This window comes from Dermacentor albipictus, chromosome 8 (genome assembly GCF_038994185.2).
Source record: "Dermacentor albipictus isolate Rhodes 1998 colony chromosome 8, USDA_Dalb.pri_finalv2, whole genome shotgun sequence".
NCBI lineage: Eukaryota > Metazoa > Arthropoda > Arachnida > Ixodida > Ixodidae > Dermacentor > Dermacentor albipictus.
Window position 1 is genome coordinate 10,981,406 of NC_091828.1, and position 17,488 is coordinate 10,998,893.

The 17,488-nt window shown below is 48.0% G+C and overlaps 1 protein-coding gene across 3 annotated transcripts in view; it reads left to right on the plus strand.

Moving 5' to 3' along the window:
• LOC135915547 (uncharacterized) overlaps nt 1–17,488 on the plus strand; it is a 443,789-nt gene that overhangs the window by 70,493 nt on the left and 355,808 nt on the right. Inside the window, exon 1 of one of the 3 annotated variants that reach the window (XM_065448667.2) lies at nt 12,650–12,892. The exons of the other annotated variants lie outside the window; for them this stretch is intronic. Coding sequence (XP_065304739.1) covers nt 12,778–12,892 — 115 coding nt within the window. The 5' untranslated portion in view covers nt 12,650–12,777. Of the gene's footprint in view, nt 1–12,649; nt 12,893–17,488 lie in introns of those variants that run through there. 3 annotated transcript variants of the gene reach the window in all.

The following is a 17,488-nucleotide window of genomic DNA, read 5'->3' on the forward strand; positions in this document are numbered from 1 at the left end:
AGCCTCCAGGTTTCTGCCCCGTAGGTGAGTACTGGTAAGACACAGCTATTATACACTTTCCTCTTGAGGGATAATGGCAACCTGCTGTTCATGATCTGAGAATGCCTGCCAAACGCACCCCAGCCCATTCTTATTCTTCTGATTATTTCCGTCTCATGATCCGGTTCCGCAGTCACTACCTGCCCTAAGTAGATGTATTCCCTTACGACTTCCAGTGCCTCGCTGCCTATTGTAAATTCCTGTTCTCTTCCGAGACCGTTAAACATTACTTTAGTTGTCTGCAGATTAATTTTAGACCGACTCTTCTGCTTTGCCTCTCGAGGTCAGTGAGCATGCATTGCAGTTGGTACCCTGAGTTACTAAGCAAGGCAATATCATCAGCGAATCGCAAGTTACTAAGGTATTCTCCATTAACTTTTATTCCCATTTCTTCCCAATCCAGGTCTCATTTCTTCCCAATCCAGATATATAAGTATTACATACTAATAATCTGTAGGTATCTAATTATTTATATTTACGTAATATTTGTTTTATTCAGTTAACAAGGATAAATGTTGCATACTTACTAGCATATGGTGAACTGTAAGCCAGCGCTTGCCCTGGCCTCGTATTCATCCTTGTGTCGTATTTACGCTGTCCCTGCAGTTTCCTTTATAGCTTCGTGCTATGTACTGGAGTGGATGACAACTTCCCTTATCATGAACTCTCTTTCACTTTTCTAACTTTATCTGAACTGATTTGCCACAAATGCCAGTCCTTAAAGGAAAAATGAGACATCTACCAGAAAGCAGCAATCGCTACAAGTGAAATAGGTTCAGTCGCTTCGCAGTTGAAAATTTAGACCTGGTGCGGCACTCCAACCCGGGACCGCAGCTTTTCCGGGACAGCCGCTCTATCATCTGTGCCAGCAGATGGTAGGGTGAAGTCGAACTCCTCAACAACTCTGAAGCAAATGCAAGAGTTGGACGTAGTAGTTCTGGATGGATGAATAGCTGGTTGGATGGAGGTTATGGGCTCCCCTTTGGAACGGGGTGGTGGGTTGCGCCACCAAGCTCTTGCTATTATGCTACCTAATGTCATAGCTAGGTTAGACAAGAAGAAAAGACACTATGAACTCCCACAACCACATTTTCTGATCGCCTATTGCGAACTGTACTTTTGGACGTCTCCGTTTTTTGTCGTTTCCCTACTTTTCATCCACCACTCCGCCAATTGGCTCTTACTAATCCCTATTGCTGACATGCTTACTTTTCACCTGCTCTTGTGGAACCCAAGGGCTTCAAGGAGGCCAATGTTGCCTAAATAGACCGCTGGGCAGACCTCTTCACATTCTAACAAAACATGCTGCATAGTTTCCCTAGATTTACCTAGCTTCCGTATCTTTACCTACCTAGTTTCCCTAGCTTTCCCATGCTTAGTCTTCCTTGTTATATCGCGTTTTATATGTGCGTGTTCTAAGGCATCCCGATCCCGTTTCGAAAAGTAATGAGCTTTCCTTTGAGTTATCATAAATAATTTCTTTCCTGATTTCGTTTTTTTCTCTTAAGTAGTTACTCATGGCAGGTTTCTTTTCCATTGCCCCCACCCATGAGATTATTTCGGCCTCTCTGACTTTGCGTTTGGCGTTCTTTGTTGCTGTGCTGCCCACCCTACTTGCTGGTAAGTTTCCTAGGCCTTTTCCTCCACTGTGAATCAATGTTTTTTCCTGTACAGATGCCTCAACACTCTCCCAGCCCATTTTCTTTCTTCCATAGTCCTCAGTCGTTCTCCATACTCAATTTTACTGCGAGCTTCCCTCACTTCAAAACTGGTCCAGCCCATGTCACCCTGCTCAGCTTCATTTGCAGTCTTCCCGTGAGCGCCCAATGCGAGGCGACCCTCTGACCTTTGGTTCACATCGAGTCCTGATTGTACCCCTGATTTAAAGCAAGCAACCGCATTTCCAAAAGTAAGTCCTGGAACCATTACACCTTTCCACATACCTCGGAGCACTTCGTGCCTATTGTATCTCCATAGCTCTTTGTGCTTCATTATGGCTGTATTTCTCTTCGCTTTCACTGTTACTGTTTTTTCCTGTGTTTCCATATATCTATTGTCTTCGTCTGTCCATATACCAAGGTACTTATATTCTGTTACCCGACGTATTTCCTGGCCCTGTATCGCCACTGTCTGTTTACTGTTCTAATTGAATACCATAACACCTGATTTTCTAACACTAAATTTCAAACCTAAATTGTTGCCTTCCTGTCCACAGATATTAGCCAGACGTTGCAAATCACTTTGCTTGTTAGCTAGTAACACAGTATTGTCCGCATAGTATAAACCTGGAAGCTGCTGCTCTACTACTGTACCCACCTGCTTGTATGAGAGATTAAAACCGATCTTACTTCCTTCTAGTTCCCCCTCCGCCCTCACCATGTACATCATAAGCAGCAGTGGCTATAAAGGGCACCCCTGCCTCAGTCCCTTGTTGATATGAACTTTCTCCTCGCTCCTCATCCCTTCCCATTCAACGCTAACGGTATTTTCCAGGTAAATCTGCGGCACAGAAGAAATTGGGTTTTTAAGAGCAAAACTGGGGAGGGCAACAAAAGATGATGAACTGCTGGCTTACAGATCTCTTATTCGACCATCCCTAGAATATGAGTTAGTAGCATGGGCGCCCCATCAAAAGGTAATGTGGGCCAAAATAGAGAAGGTGCAACGCCGGGCGGCGTGCTTTATTTGTTCGAAATATAGAACGACATACTCAGTTTCGGCGATGTTAAAGTCTTGTGGTCTTGAATTATTGAAAGATCGGTGCAAGAAGCAGAGAGTAAAAACATTATTTCAAATAATTCACGGTGAACTAAAGTTAATGACGATTTGTATTCAAAACCTCCAGGCAGACTTAGCTCCCGCTGAAATCGTAGTGAAGCTATTCAACCATACTTGCCCCGAACCAATGCCTTTCGTTGTTCGTTCTTCCCAGAGTCAATAGAGCTGTGGAACAAGCTGCCCGCAGAAAGTGTTCGAAGTTCTGACACTGCATTGTTTACAAATGCAGTCAATGTTCTTTACTAAAATTGTACCATGTGGATATTGTAAAGTGTTTTCTTTTCTTTTTGTGTGCGTGCGCCAGCTGGTTGAACATTTGAATATGTCTTACAGTCTGTATATCATATTTTGTATTGTATCCGTAGGGCACTAGTGCATTTGCATATTTCTTTTGTATCTGGCTGTCTTGTATGAACGTATATGTAACATCCCTCCCTGTTATGACCCTCAACTGAGGGTTGACAGTATTTCTAAATAATATACATAGATAATAAATAAAACCTGGAGACAATCGTCACCTAAGCCTTGCACTTCCTGAATATCCCACAATGTGCTGCCGTCTACGTTGTCATAGGCTCCTGTAATATCTAAAAAGGCCACATATAACGGTCTGCTTTCTACTTTTGATATTTCAATATGTTGACTAAGAACAAATAACTTATCATCGAAACGCCTACCTATGCTGAAGCCATTCTGAAGTTCTCCCAAAATGCCATTATTATCTGTCCTTGCTTGAAGCTTTAATTTGATTGCCTGCTTTGCAAGCCTGCATATTACCAATGAATGGCCAAAGGTCTATACGAGCGAATTCCATCTTTCTCCCCCTTACCTTTATAAAGAAATCGATTCTACTTTGTCGCCAACTGTCTGGTATTCGTCTATCTTTTAAAGTTTTTGCCACAGCTTCCACCAGAGCATCCTTAGTTTTCGCTCCTAGTTCAATAATCAGCCTAACGGGCACGTCGTCTAGTCCTGTGACTGTGCGCTTAGGCATTTTCTCGTCCGCTTTCTTCCAGTTGAAATTTGTCAGCACTAGCTCCTTTCCCACTAGGCTGTCTTTCAAGCTATTTTTTTGCATCTGATACAACCTCGGCATTGCCTTGAAAAGATTCGGCTGTTATTTTTTCTGATGTAATTTATTGCCGCTTCTCCTCCTAGGTTCTTTTCATCTTCGTCTAGGATAAGTTCTATTGTTGCTGACTTCGTGCCTAATAATTTTATGTGGCTTCAAAATATTCTACGTCTGCCGTTCTTTTTCTCACGTATTTATCACAACTAACGTTCACTTTCACCTTTTAAAGGGAAGCTGAAGACTCTGTCGAATTCGATAAGACGCTCATGTACGGATGCGGGAACCTTATAAACGATGAAAGTAAAATTTTGGGGGAAATTTTTCACTTAGGAGCGACGCAATCGTCGGTTAAATTTGCGCTGTAGCTCCGCCCCCCGTCGAGCGCCGCGCGCTGCTGCTGACGCTGACGAAGCGAGCGGAGACCGGAAACCGCGGCCTAGTGACGTCAACACTGGTGTTCCGCTCCTTTGCAGTCTCCGCGACCGTGCCTGACCGGGCTTATTTCTGCGTGCGTGCCATCCTAATCTGCTTCGCTCAACCCGACATTCCTTTATTTGTGTGTATATAGGAGTGGTAGTTGACGTGTGCAGCATGAATTGAACTTTAGGCCGATCATGCCGGCGTTCTGTGCAGCCTACGCTTACACGAACACCAGCGGCCGTGACGATGTTCCGATGTTCTATTATTTCCTGCAAGACAAGAAGCTTTCAGCTAAGTGGGATGCTGCTGTGAAGCGAAACAACTTCAAGCGCTCAAGAACAACAGTGTTGTGCTCTAACCACTTCCCTGACGATTACTACCGGAGTTTAGCAATAATGCGTGCTTTCGGTTCTCCTAAAAAAAAACGTTGTGAGCACGCTGAACGGAAGGTGCATGTTTATCACCCACCCTTGACTCAGGTTTCATCGCCAAGCGCCGCGAATTTTCTATTCGCACGTGTGTTGCGAAGCAGCCTGCATGCAGCTACCATAACGCAGTGCAAGCGTAAAGTTTGCATGTGTTGGAAAGCCTGCTCACGCGACGACGCCGCTCTCCCCCTTTTCTTGCACACATAAGAAACCGACCATCTCACGTAGCCGACGCAATTCGCCGGTTACGAGTTCCGTGCAGACGGCGCGCTGATGAAGGTTCTATAGTACCCGTGCTACAACAGCCGATAAACTTTTCCTGCGTTTAAACCGTCTGTGTAGATTGCCGACAGCTTTGGGGCAGCGCACAAATGCTGAAGGTCGCATCACCGCTTACGTTCTACGAGGAGGCATGCAGCAACATAACACTACAGTTGTTTGCCCCGAAACGTACTCACTGGAACGCTGAATGCAGCTTAGCAAAGAACATACTTGCCAAAGAGCATTTCCAGCACTAGGAGATGCTAACACTTCGCCTTCGTTCACGTGGAAAGCAGTGCTTGCACCAGCATTTTCTGCTTCTTGGAGAGGCCGGCTCTTCGCAATTGTCTCGTATATGTAGTATGTACAAGTATATACGTACGTGTAGTACGTACAAGTATAAACCCCTTACAGTTTATCTTGCACGCGACAGCGACAGCGCTACAAGCGAGGCGATGGCTGTCGCGTTCACTCGTCGTCTGCAAGCCGAACTCCACCGTCGCGCGCAAAATCGCTCTCGTAGAGTTTGGACTTAAGGCCGAACTCCTCAGGGAAACGCAAGCTCTCGAAAATTTCCATCACCGTCTCAGCAAAACACCGCCAAACTACCTTGCACCATGCTTCGTGTGTAGCGGCAGCAGTCGGTCCGGACGAACACCATTGTTGACGTCACGAGGCGCCCGACCAATCACAGACTGAAACGAGGCGCGCGAGCTGGGCGTGTCTGCTGCTGCTGCACTTTTCGTCGAAATAAAATATGTTTGCGCTTTCTTTCGCTCAATTTCGATGTGCTATTCAAACTCAGAGGGTTGAAAGCCACAGCGCACTGCTCTTCACTCATTTTTTTTTTGGAAAAGCTTTCAGCTTCCCTTTAAATTTGCTGGCATCAGTATTTGAATCATAGCCTTTTTCTTGCGGTATATTTCCCATTTACTGGCTATTTCATCCTGCGGCAACTGCGGCTCCTTTGCCTGCGTGTGCCCTTGGGATGCTTTCTATCGTTCGGGGATCGCTTCTCGTATCCACCTTTTTCACCTACTTTTCGGTTTCCTTTTTTCCTTTCGCAGGAACATATTGTTTCTTGTTTCGTTTTTATATCGTTATTAGAGTTAGAAGCGCACTATATTTTCGTTTTTTATTTGACCATTTGCCAAGTTCCTCCTCGACTATAATGACTGTATTTGTTATTTGTTCGGCATTCAAATTTGGGCTGGCCATTTCCCAATCTTTGCTCTCTTTCCCAACTACATATCCTATTTTCAAAATGATGTGTTTATGGTCGTTCCCTATGCTGCTATGCCCTTCCTCATCAATGATAATTTATCTCAACTTTAATTAATTCCTTCTGTCATCAGACAGCAATCAATGGTGGGCAGTGGAGCAATCAAGAGTGGGCAGTGGAGCAGCGCTTATGACAGTATGCTTCATGCGTATCATTTCTTCGCTCCTCGCGTGTTCCTGATCCTGACGATTGTTTCACCGTCTGCGCCCCTGCATATCTACTCTCAGGCTGGCGCTTGCGCAGTTGCTGATCATGGCCAAAGTGGTTCCGTCGACAGCACAAGTGCTGATACCGACGTGTCGCCTTCACACAGTTGACTGCTGGACAGGACGCTCATCGCTTCTGGGACGACAATGCCGGAAGAAACGCCCATGCCCAGCTTCTTCATAAGCAACGCGCGGATGGTCTACCACTTTAGTGGGCAGTGGAGCAGCGCTTAATACAGTATGCTTCATATTGTTACGGTGAAGAGAAGAACGAAGTTGAATTGGAACTAGAGGAAGACGAAGTCTGGCAGTTGCCTGAACGCCATATACATCTTTTGTAAATATAGACTATTTGATACTCGTGGGCCTGCTTTCTTTCTGCAACATTTTGGGGGAAGGTGCGGGGTACAATCACGGAACTTCGCAGTGGACGTCATCTACCCGCCGCCACAATGGCAAATCAACCGACACCAGCGACAACGCCTCAACAAGCCATGCCAATGGTCATCCTCATTCATCCGCGGGACCCAGGGACATCTTGTGGCACGCACAACGCTGACGTCGAGGATTGGCTTACGATGTACCAGCGAGGGTGCGACAACAACAGGTGGGATCCAACAATGATGCTAGCGAACGTGATATTTCATCTAAGAGGAACTGCGAAGCAATGATACGACACACACGAAGCTGACCTAACGAGCTGGGATGTCTGCAAAGAAAAAATGCGAGACCTGTTTGGCAGGCCTGTCGGTCGTCAGCTGGCAGCAAAAAAAAAGAGCTTGCGTGCCTCACTCAGACGTCCACAGAATCCTATGTCATGTACAGGCACGATGTGCTGGCCTTCTGTCGCAAGGCCGATAACAACATGACCGAGGCAGATAAAATTGGTCACATACTGAAAGGTAATGCAGACGATGCCTTCAATCTCCTGATGTGCAAGGATTGTGGCACTGTGCATGCAATTATAAAGCAGTGCCGGCGCTTCGAACAAGCGAACGGCCGCCGCGTCGCTCAAAATTTTGACCGATCGCCCAATACTGCCGCGACATCTTCTTGCGAAGACCCGCCGCGGTTCGTTAAGCCCACAGGACCGGAAGATGTCACGCGCATTGTTCGCCCTGAGCTTGAGGCCATGGCTCCAGCTCCAGTTCGTTCCGACTGTCGGGAAAGCGTGCCAGCTATCTCCCTTATAAAAGCGGTCGTTCGGGAGGTAATAGCAAGTTTAGGCATTCCATTTCTCTGCTCGGTCCGCCATACAAACACCAACAAGATTTCTCCCGCCGCTCGATCCCAGACGCAAAGTTTTCCGCCACTCGGTCGCAACCCAGCTGACTGGCACAGAGCGGATGATAAACCCATCTGTTTTAATTGCTCCGGTATTGGACACATCGCCCGTCATTGCCGCAACCACTGGTCTTCGCCTCCTTGATGGTCGTCTCCGAGGCAATACCGCGAAGTACCAGACAATCGTACTTTCTCACCCTATACGCCGACTAGGAACATCAACGCCGACAGTGCTCCACCAAGATCCAGCCGCTCCCCGTCTCCGCAAATTCGTAGGTACCGTTACCTTCTCGTTCACCGCTCTTCATCCCCTTCTGCAATGGGTCGCTTCTCTTCGGGAAACTAGGCGGTGCAGCTCCCGGAGGTGAAGCTGCAACCAGGACCCGGCCCACAAATCCTCTGTTGACCCTGCCTACATGTGGAAACCTACTGGACATTGAAGTTGATGGCGTTTCTGTTAGATATCTCGTTGATACAGGAGTGCAGCTTTCATTTATCAGCGCTGCTCTCCGCCGAAGGCTCAGAAAGGTCCTGACACCCGCCGTACCGGGCACTGTGCGAGTCGCCGATGGGAGTACTTCTCCTGTCCTTGGAATGTCCACAGTAGGTGTGACTATTGGGGGCCATTATACCTTTGTTCAATTTATCGTCCTTGAACACTGTCCGAACCACCTCATTCTCGGCCTCGACTTCCTTTCGAAACACTCTGCCCAAATTGACTGCTCCGCAGGTGTTGTACAGTTGGATCTGCCGCCTCCTGCCGACGCAACAACTTGTGCTTCACACCGCTTATGTTCTGCTGAATTTGCAAGGCTGTCTCCACAAAGGGCTACAAATGTCCTCCTGACGCCGTGCCTCCCCGTACCTGATGGCGAGTACGTCGTGTCGCCGCTTACTGACGTGGTTTTTTCGCGCAATATTGCCCTACCGAGCACCTTAATTCGGATGCCTGTGTTACCTCGACGATGTGATTGTGTTTTCGCCGAACTTTGAGAGCCACCTGCGGCGCCTCACAACCATACTCTCCGTGTTTCGCAGGGCTGGCCTTCAGCTAAACTTCTCCAAGTGCCATTTTGGTCACCGTGAAATTAACATGCTCGGCCATCTCGTAAATGCCACCGGAATCCAACCTGATCCACAGAAAGTTCACGCCGTGCGAAATTTCCCTGTACCTTGTTCAACAAACGATGTCCGTAGTTTTCTGGGCTTATGCTCATACTTCCAGCGATTTGTGAAAAATTTTGCCGACATCGCTCACCCTCTCACCGACCTTCTTAAGAAAGATGTCTCTCTCTCTTGGGGACCACTGCAGGAGAAAGCCTTCCCTACCCTAATTGAGCGGCTTACGACTTCTCCAATTCTGTCATACTTTGACCCTTCTGCGCCCACTGAAATACTAACTGACGCGAGTGGTCATGGCATAGGCGCTGTCCTCGCTCAACGTCAGCAGGGCCAAGACCGTGTCATCGCTTACGCTAGCCGCCTTCTTTCCACGGCCGAGCGAAATTACTCCATTACTGACAGAGAATGTCTCACGTTCGTACGGGCGGTCGCGAAATTTCGGCCGTACCTTTTCGGTCGGAGCTCCTGCGTCGTAACCGATCATCACGCCCTCTGCTGGCTCTCCTCTTTGAAGGACCCAGCTGGACGACTTGCACGTTGGGCATTGCGTCTACAAGAATATACATGTTCTATTATGTATAAGTCAGGGCGCCTGCATAAAGACGCTGACTGCTTGTTCCGCAATCCCGTGGATCAACCGGACGATACCGATGCAGACTCGGACATCAGTGCTCTATCCCTCTCCGGCTTCCACCATATTGGCGACGAGCAGCGCAAAGATCCTGTTCTTCGAACACTTATGGAACGCCTAAGCTCCTCGCCCAATGACCCGTCCCTCCGGATCTTCACCTTGCGCGATGGAACTTTATACCGTTGTAGCGTTCGTCTTGACGGCCCGGAGCTACCACTAGTCATTCCCAAGCACCTTCGACGCGCCGTGCTCCAGCAATTTCTCGATGGTCCTACTTCTGGACATCTGGGCATCACACGTACATACGACCGCCTGCGGCGCCACTTCTTCTGGCCCGGCATTTATCGATCTGTGCGCCGTTATGTCGCTTCTTGCGACCTGCGTCAGTGCCGGAAGATGCCTGCTATGCCTCCCGCTGGTGAGCTGCAACCAATTGATATCCCTACAGAGCCCTTCTTCCGTGTGGGCCTAGACCTCCTGGGCCCCTTTCCGATTTCCATCAAAGGAAACAAATGGATTGCTGTAGCAACAGATTATGCCACGAGACATGCCATCGCACGAGCGCTACCAACCAGCTGCGCGACAGATGTCGCGCCCTTCTTACTATGGGACGTCATCCTGCACCACGGCGCACCTCGCCAGTTGCTGATGGATCGCGGCCACTACTTTCTATCGAAGGTCGTCGATGATCTGCTCCGCTCCTGTTCTACAGAACACCAGATTGCTACCGCGTACCACCCTCATACGAACAGCCTCACCGAGCGACTCAACCGCACGCTAACTGAAATGCTGGCCATGTATATTTCCGACGATCACCGCGAGTGGGACGTCGCTTTACCGTACATCACTTTCGCATACAACTCGTCCCGTCATGACACTGCCGGATTTTCACCACTTTACCTGTTGCATGGCCGCGACCCCACCATGCCCTTTGACACTTTGCTACCTTCCGCAGTACAATCACCCAGCACTGGTCATGCTCGCCATGCTATTGACTTAGCCGCCCAGGCCCGAGAAGCCGCCCGTCATCCCCTCACAGTCTCGCAAGCATCTCAAAAACGACGCTACGGCCTTCGGCACCGAGACTCCCATTTTTCACCTGGTTCCCTTGTCTTTCTCTGGACGCCTTCACGTCGGGTTGGCTTGTCGGAAATACTACTTTCGCGTTATTCTGGTCCGTACCAGGTCCTACGCCAACTGTCCGACGTAACATACGAGATCACCCCAGTCAGTCAGCCTTCAGTGCATCCCAGCGTCACTAGCGATGTTGTTCATGTCGTCAGGCTCAAACCCTATGTCCCCCCGTTAAGTGAGGCTCTATAACTTGCACCGAGATGGAGCTACTCCGCCGGGAGGGTGTTGTTACGGTGAAGAGAAGAAAGAAGTTAAATTGAACTAGAGGAAGACGAAGTCTGGCAGTTGCCTGAACGCCATACACTTCTTTTCTAAATATACATTATTTTATACTCGTGGGTCTGCTTTCTTCCTGCAACAATATGCATCATTTCTTCGCTCCTGAGCTGTTGCTGATCCTGGTGATTGTTTCACTATCTACGCCCCTACATTTCTAACCTCAGGCTGGCACTTGCGCAGTTGCTGATCATGGCCGAAGTCGTTCCGTCGACAGCACAAGAGCACTATGTGAAGGCCTACGTGCCGCCTTCACATAGTTGGCTGCGGGACAGGAACCTTATCGCTTCTGGGACGACAATGCCGGAAGAGATGCCCATGCCCAGCTTCTTCATATGCAACGCGTGGATGGTCTACCACTTTAGTGGGCAGTGGAGCTGCGCTTACGACAGTATGCTTCATATGCATAATTTCTTCGCTCCAAGGTGTTGGTGATCCTGGCGATTGCTTCACCATCTACGCCCTTGCATATCTAACCTCAGGCTGGCGCTTGCGCAGTTGCTGATCATGGCCAAAGTGGTTCCATCGATAGCACAGGTGCTGAGACCTACGTGCCGCCTTCACATAGTTGGCTGCTGGACAGGAAGCTCATCGCTTCTGGGACGACAATGCCAGATGAAACGCCCATGCCCAGTTTCTTTAGAAGCAACGCGCGGATGGTCTGCCACTTTAGTGGGTAGTGGAGCAGAGCTTAGGACAGTATGCTTCATATGCATCATTTATTCGCTCCTCAGGTGTTGCTGATCCTGGCGATTGTTTCACCATCTACACCCCTGCATATATAACCTCATGCTGGCGCTTGCGTGTTTGCTGATCATGGCCAAAGCTGTTCTGTCGACAGCACAAGTGCTGAGACCTACGTGCCGCCTTCACATAGTTGGCTGCTGGACAGGAAACTCATCGCTTCTGGGACGAAAATGCCGGAAGAAATGCCCATGCCCAGCTTCTTCATAAGCAACCCGCGGATGGTCTACAGCTTTAGTGGGCAGTGGAGCAGCGCTTACGACAGTGTGCTTCATATGCATTATTTATTCGCTCCTCCGGCGTTGCTGATCCTGGCGATTGTTTCACCATCTACTCCGATGCATATATAACCTCAGGCTGGCGCTTGCGCAGTTGCTGATCATGGCCAAAGTGGTTCCGTCGATAGCACAAGTGCTGAGACCTACGTGCCGCCTTCACATAGTTGGCTGCTGTACAGGAAACTCATCGCTTCTGGGACGACAATGCCAGATGAAACGCCCATGCCCAGTTTCTTTATAAGCAACGCGCGGATGGTCTGCCACTTTAGTGGGTAGTGGAGCAGAGCTTAGGACAGTATGCTTCATATGCATCATTTATTCGCTCCTCAGGTGTTGCTGATCCTGGCGATTGTTTCACCATCTACACCCCTGCATATATAACCTCAGGCCGGCGCTTGCGCAGTTGCTGATTATGGCCAAAGTGGTTCCGTCGATAGCACAAGTGCTGAGACCTACGTGCCGCCTTCACATAGTTGGCTGCTGGACAGGAAACTCATCGCTTCTGGGACGACAATGCCGGAAGAAATGCCCATGCCCAGCTTCTTCATAAGCAACCCGCGGATGGTCTACAGCTTTAGTGGGCAGTGGAGCAGCGCTTACGACTGTATGATTCATATGCATTATTTATTCGCTCCTCGGGCGTTGCTGATCCTGGCGATTATTTCACCATCTATTCCCATGCATATATAACCACAGGCTGGCGCTTGCGCAGTTGCTGATCATAGCCAAAGTGGTTCCGTCGATAGCACAAGTGCTGAGACCTACGTGCCGCCTTCACATAGTTGGCTGCTGGACAGGAAACTCATCGCTTCTGGGACGACAATGCCGGAAGAAATGCCCATGCCCAGCTTCTTCATAAGCAATGCGCGGATGGTCTACCACTTGAGTGGGCAGTGGAGCAGCGCTGCCACTATTGCTTCATTTATTCGCTCCTCAGGTGCGTAACAATTTGGTTTTGTACGCTAGACGGAGCTACAATCGCTCTCTATTGCTGATCCCCTGCCCACTTCTTTTCTTCGATATTGTGTGCGACTGCATTATTATGATTCTGCTGTTGTTAAAATGTGGCGATGTTGAGGAAAACCCAGGGCCTCCAAAACCACAAAAGTCAAGCCAAGTTGTCTATTAGTGAGCTTCAGTCCGATGAAATTAGTTCTGTCCTACAAATGCTAAAAGACATAAAAAACAACAACAGGTGAGGCCAAAGGCCAGGCTTAGTTAAAAAAGAACGCGAAGGACGTCAAAACAAGCCAACAATTTATTGAAAGCAAGCTAACTGGCATTTACCGCCGCCTGGAATCGCTCGAAAAGAAATCCGAAACGATTGACAATGTGTCTAGTGATTTGGTCAAAGCGCAACAATCAGCAGAAAGCCTGGAAAAACAGCAGGTCGGCCTTATAGCTCGTCCAGATGATCTGGATGGCAGGACAAGGCGTAAGAAGCTAATTTTTCATTTCTTACCTGACTGTCGTGAATCATGGCTGCAGACCGAACAGAAAACAATCACTGCCTTGTCGGCCGCGATGGAACGTGATCTGCGACCGAACTCGGTTAAAAGCGCGCATCGTATCGGAGCCTTTTCGGACTGGAAGTACCGCCGCGTCATAATGAAATGAACCAACTCAAAGGCAAGGAAACCATACTTTCCTCGCGCAACAAGCTGAAAGCTAGCAACGTTTCTGTTTCTGAGGACTTCTCACCCGCTACAAGGCACGCAAGTAAAAAGCTTACCGAATTTGGTAAGCGCCAGCCCAATTCTTCCCCATTTCAGATAAGATTTATTAAGCTTTTTATTGGTAGGCAATCCTTCCTGTACGACCCAACGAGTGACTGCGTCAGGCGAATCAAGCAAGCACTCACTGATGGCGTAGCCACAGCTGTCAGTTCAGGCAGTCGCTTTGCCACGTAGGAACACGCGAGGGCTAGTGGCGTTGTTTCATCAGCACATGTCTCAGTGCTTCTTGCTAACGTATGAAGCGTGATAAATCAGTGCGAAACAATCAATTCGCTCGTCAACAACTGCGGTGCCAGTATTATCGCTCTAACTGAAACGTGGTTACATGCTGAGGTGTACGACTGTGAAATGTTTGACGTATCCCGCGTTCATATCTTCCGTTGTGATCGCGTGGCTGGCCACGGTGGAGGCGCACTGCTTGCCATTTCAAAATCTTTGCCTTGTCAACACGTTACCTTTCACAGCTACCAAGAAACGGTGTGTGCCTGCGTTGACCCAGGTCATCAAAAATTTATTTTCGCTGTTTGTTACCGCCCTCCCTCTTACCCGTCTTCTTTCACTGCCGAACTTCATGGCGCACTGCACACACTTTTTTGTGCTACATCCAAAAGCACCCGTTATATTAATGGGGGACTTTAGCTTCCCGAACATTATTTGGACGCTGATCCACCTGTTTGTTATCCGTATACTTCAAAGTGTGGTGAATTTTTTTATCTTTGTTCTTTATTTTCTTTTACTCAACTAGTATCTGAACCAACAAGAATTTTAAGTGACACTGCCAATATCTTAGACTTGATATGCTCTCATCCTGAGCTTACTACGAATGTTTCATGTATACCTGGTGTAAGCGACCATCTAGTTCTTTCATTTAACGTTACCTCTCCTCTATCAAAGCCGGTTGTTAAAGAAACATTAATATATGACTACGACAAGGCAGCCTTTAATGATATAAAGTTGGAATTATCTAACTTCCTTGACCTCTATTTAAGTAACTTCGATGATCGCACGGTAGACAATACCTGGATAATATTCAGAAACAAAGTGCATGAACTACTTGATAAGTTTATTCCGTCGCGTATAATATCGTCGAATTCTAAGGTGCCTTGGTTTATTTCGCACCTAAAGAGGCTTTGCAATCGTAAAAAGCGCTTGTACCGCATCAAAAAAGAAGCCGCTTGGCATTTAAGTGGGACACTTACAAGGACGCCAAAGAAGCTTACATAGCAGCTAAAAACTCGCTGAAAGTATGTTTCAAGAACACACTTTGCCTATAAAATTGCAGAAGACCCGAAAAAGTTTTGGCGCATCATAAACCTTTCCAAAGATGATACAATAACCTTAGCTGATTCTTGTGGATCAAAAATACCCAATGCTGAATGTCCCCCAATCCTAAACTCCGTATTCTGCAGTTTTCTTTTTAAGTGCTGATCCTGAAATCCTGCATGTGGGCATTCATGCCACCTAATAGGATAATTTCAGCACCATTCCCAAAACCCTTAATATCAACGCTTATACATTCAAATAACTCTTTATTCTTCTCTGTGCAATTGTTTCTGGTCCACAAATACGGAACCCCCCGTCAAGTTTTTTTTCCACGCATCGTACCTGATAACCAAAGATGCTCTTGACTTTTTGAATTTCCTCTTTTCCTTTGGGCTCCCTGATGGATGAGCGTTCCGACTCCCCATCCCTTTCTTTCCGACTTAGTTCTGTTGCACCCTTCCCAAACATAATTCTCAATCGCTGGCGCCTCTTATGAGTCTCTAAGGTGCGTTTCTGTCACCGCATACACTCCTATTTGATCTCTATTTAACTGCTCCTCAATCTCTGCCCACTTTTCTTTCTTCTGTTGGCCTGCATTTCTATGCAGCCTACTGGGTGGCGAGCTCTCTTTCTTGCTTTCCTCCTTTTTTTTGTTTTCGACGGCGATTCCCTTCTGAGGTATCCCTAGGGCACCTTCTTCATTACTACCAGCTCTGGCCTCCTGAGCACCCATGGGCCCCCTAAAAATGCAACAGCGTGAACATCCAGCCGCCAGCCCACTTCTCGTGCCAACCTGTAATTGAAGTTCATCCCGTTCGTTTAAAACCTCCACACTTCTCGCTTCCCTGTTTACTTTGACAACCTCGAAGCCTTTCTCTCGGCTCCTTTTCCATATCGCCTCTTTAGCAGCCACTACGGCTCTTTGTACGTGACTGTCACATACAGGCACCTCCGGCACCGTGCACACCACAATCTGCGCCTGAGGGGATAGCTCGCGCAAGTCGTCCTACCCCTTCGCCGAACATTGAGCTAGTCCTTACCCTTTCCTGTTTAGGACGTCATTTAGCCCACCTGCTACTATGACAAGGTTGTGCATGTGGGCATTTTCCACGAACTTTTCTTTTGCTCGCTCCATGACAGAACCCAGTGCCCGCCCTGAAATGTCCCTACCACAACTCTTTTATCGCCTTTCACCCTCTCCACAATTTCTTCTGAGTACCTAGCCAGGTTTGAGGCACCGGCGATAATCACTTTTTCACTCTCTCCTACCTCTCCCTGCTTCCCTTTGTCCTTTTCCGCGTGATTCGGACTCGACATGGGGCATTGTCCCCTGTGCCCCTGCATTTTCCGCGTGGCAGCTTCAAGGTAGGTGCCATTCTTCTCAGCTAACCCTTCAACACGTTGCACACACTCCACGTACTTTGCTATCACTCCTTCTCCTGTCACTTCGGGAGACTGCGTTCCACTGTCATGCACATTCTCGTTCACAATGGCGGCCCTGTTCAGTGCTTCCTCAGCTACTTCATATATTTTTCTTCTACCTTCCGTGCATCACGCTCCTTTTTTAGCTCATTTTTGAGCTATTCCACCTGTTTTACAAGCTCTTCCTGGAAGGTCTCCATTTTCTGCAGCGTAGTATCAACATCACACTGTGTGCCAGTTGACTCAATTTCCTCTCCATTCTCAACCGTGCCCTCATCTACCTTGAGGGTCCCCCCGCGCACTGCCTGCTTTCCCGGCTTTCTTGCCAGGTATTACACGGCTCCTTCTGATGCAAATACTATAATATTTTAATAATGCAGAGCACGAGTCTTTTGGCAAAAACCGATACGCACTGGATCCAAATCGTCAAAATGTCCCAAAGTATCTGTCACCACTGTTTTAAAAGCTATCAATGCTGCGAAGACCCAAGATATGGCACGCTCTCGCATGCGCTCAATCACGCTCCCACGCTCTCACTTTCCCACCAAAACATGCACAGTAAAACCACTAATAGCTATTAGACTCAACTATTAGTCAACTATTGTAGTCTATTAGTAGTCAACTCAACTATTAGTAGTCTCGACTGTTACTAATAGCTATTAGTCTCACTAATAACTCAGCATCCCACCCGGCTGCACGTGTTGAAGCACGGGGTGGGAAAGGGCGCTCTAACTATCCTGCAAAAGAAAATGTACATGAAAGACACCCGCGCACACGAACTAGGAGAGACAAAAAAAGGAAAACAGGAAACCACCCAATTGCTATTTACAGGCAGAAAAAAACGGCTAATCAAAAACAGAAGCAAGCTCAAAGCATGCACGAAAACCTATGATTTCGTCGCCGCCACGGATCCCCGCAAAGCACGTCCATTCGCCAAAAAATCTCAAGCAACACTCTGCAGCTCTGCCGTCAAGGTGAAGGCCACCCTGCGGCCTTAAGCAGAACTATTACGTTAAAAGCCAGTTCATTCCCGACACCTCTGCTTGCCAATAGTAGCACCGCACCACGCAGCCTAACAAGCGGAGGAAGCAGTTTTCAGTGCAACGTATTGT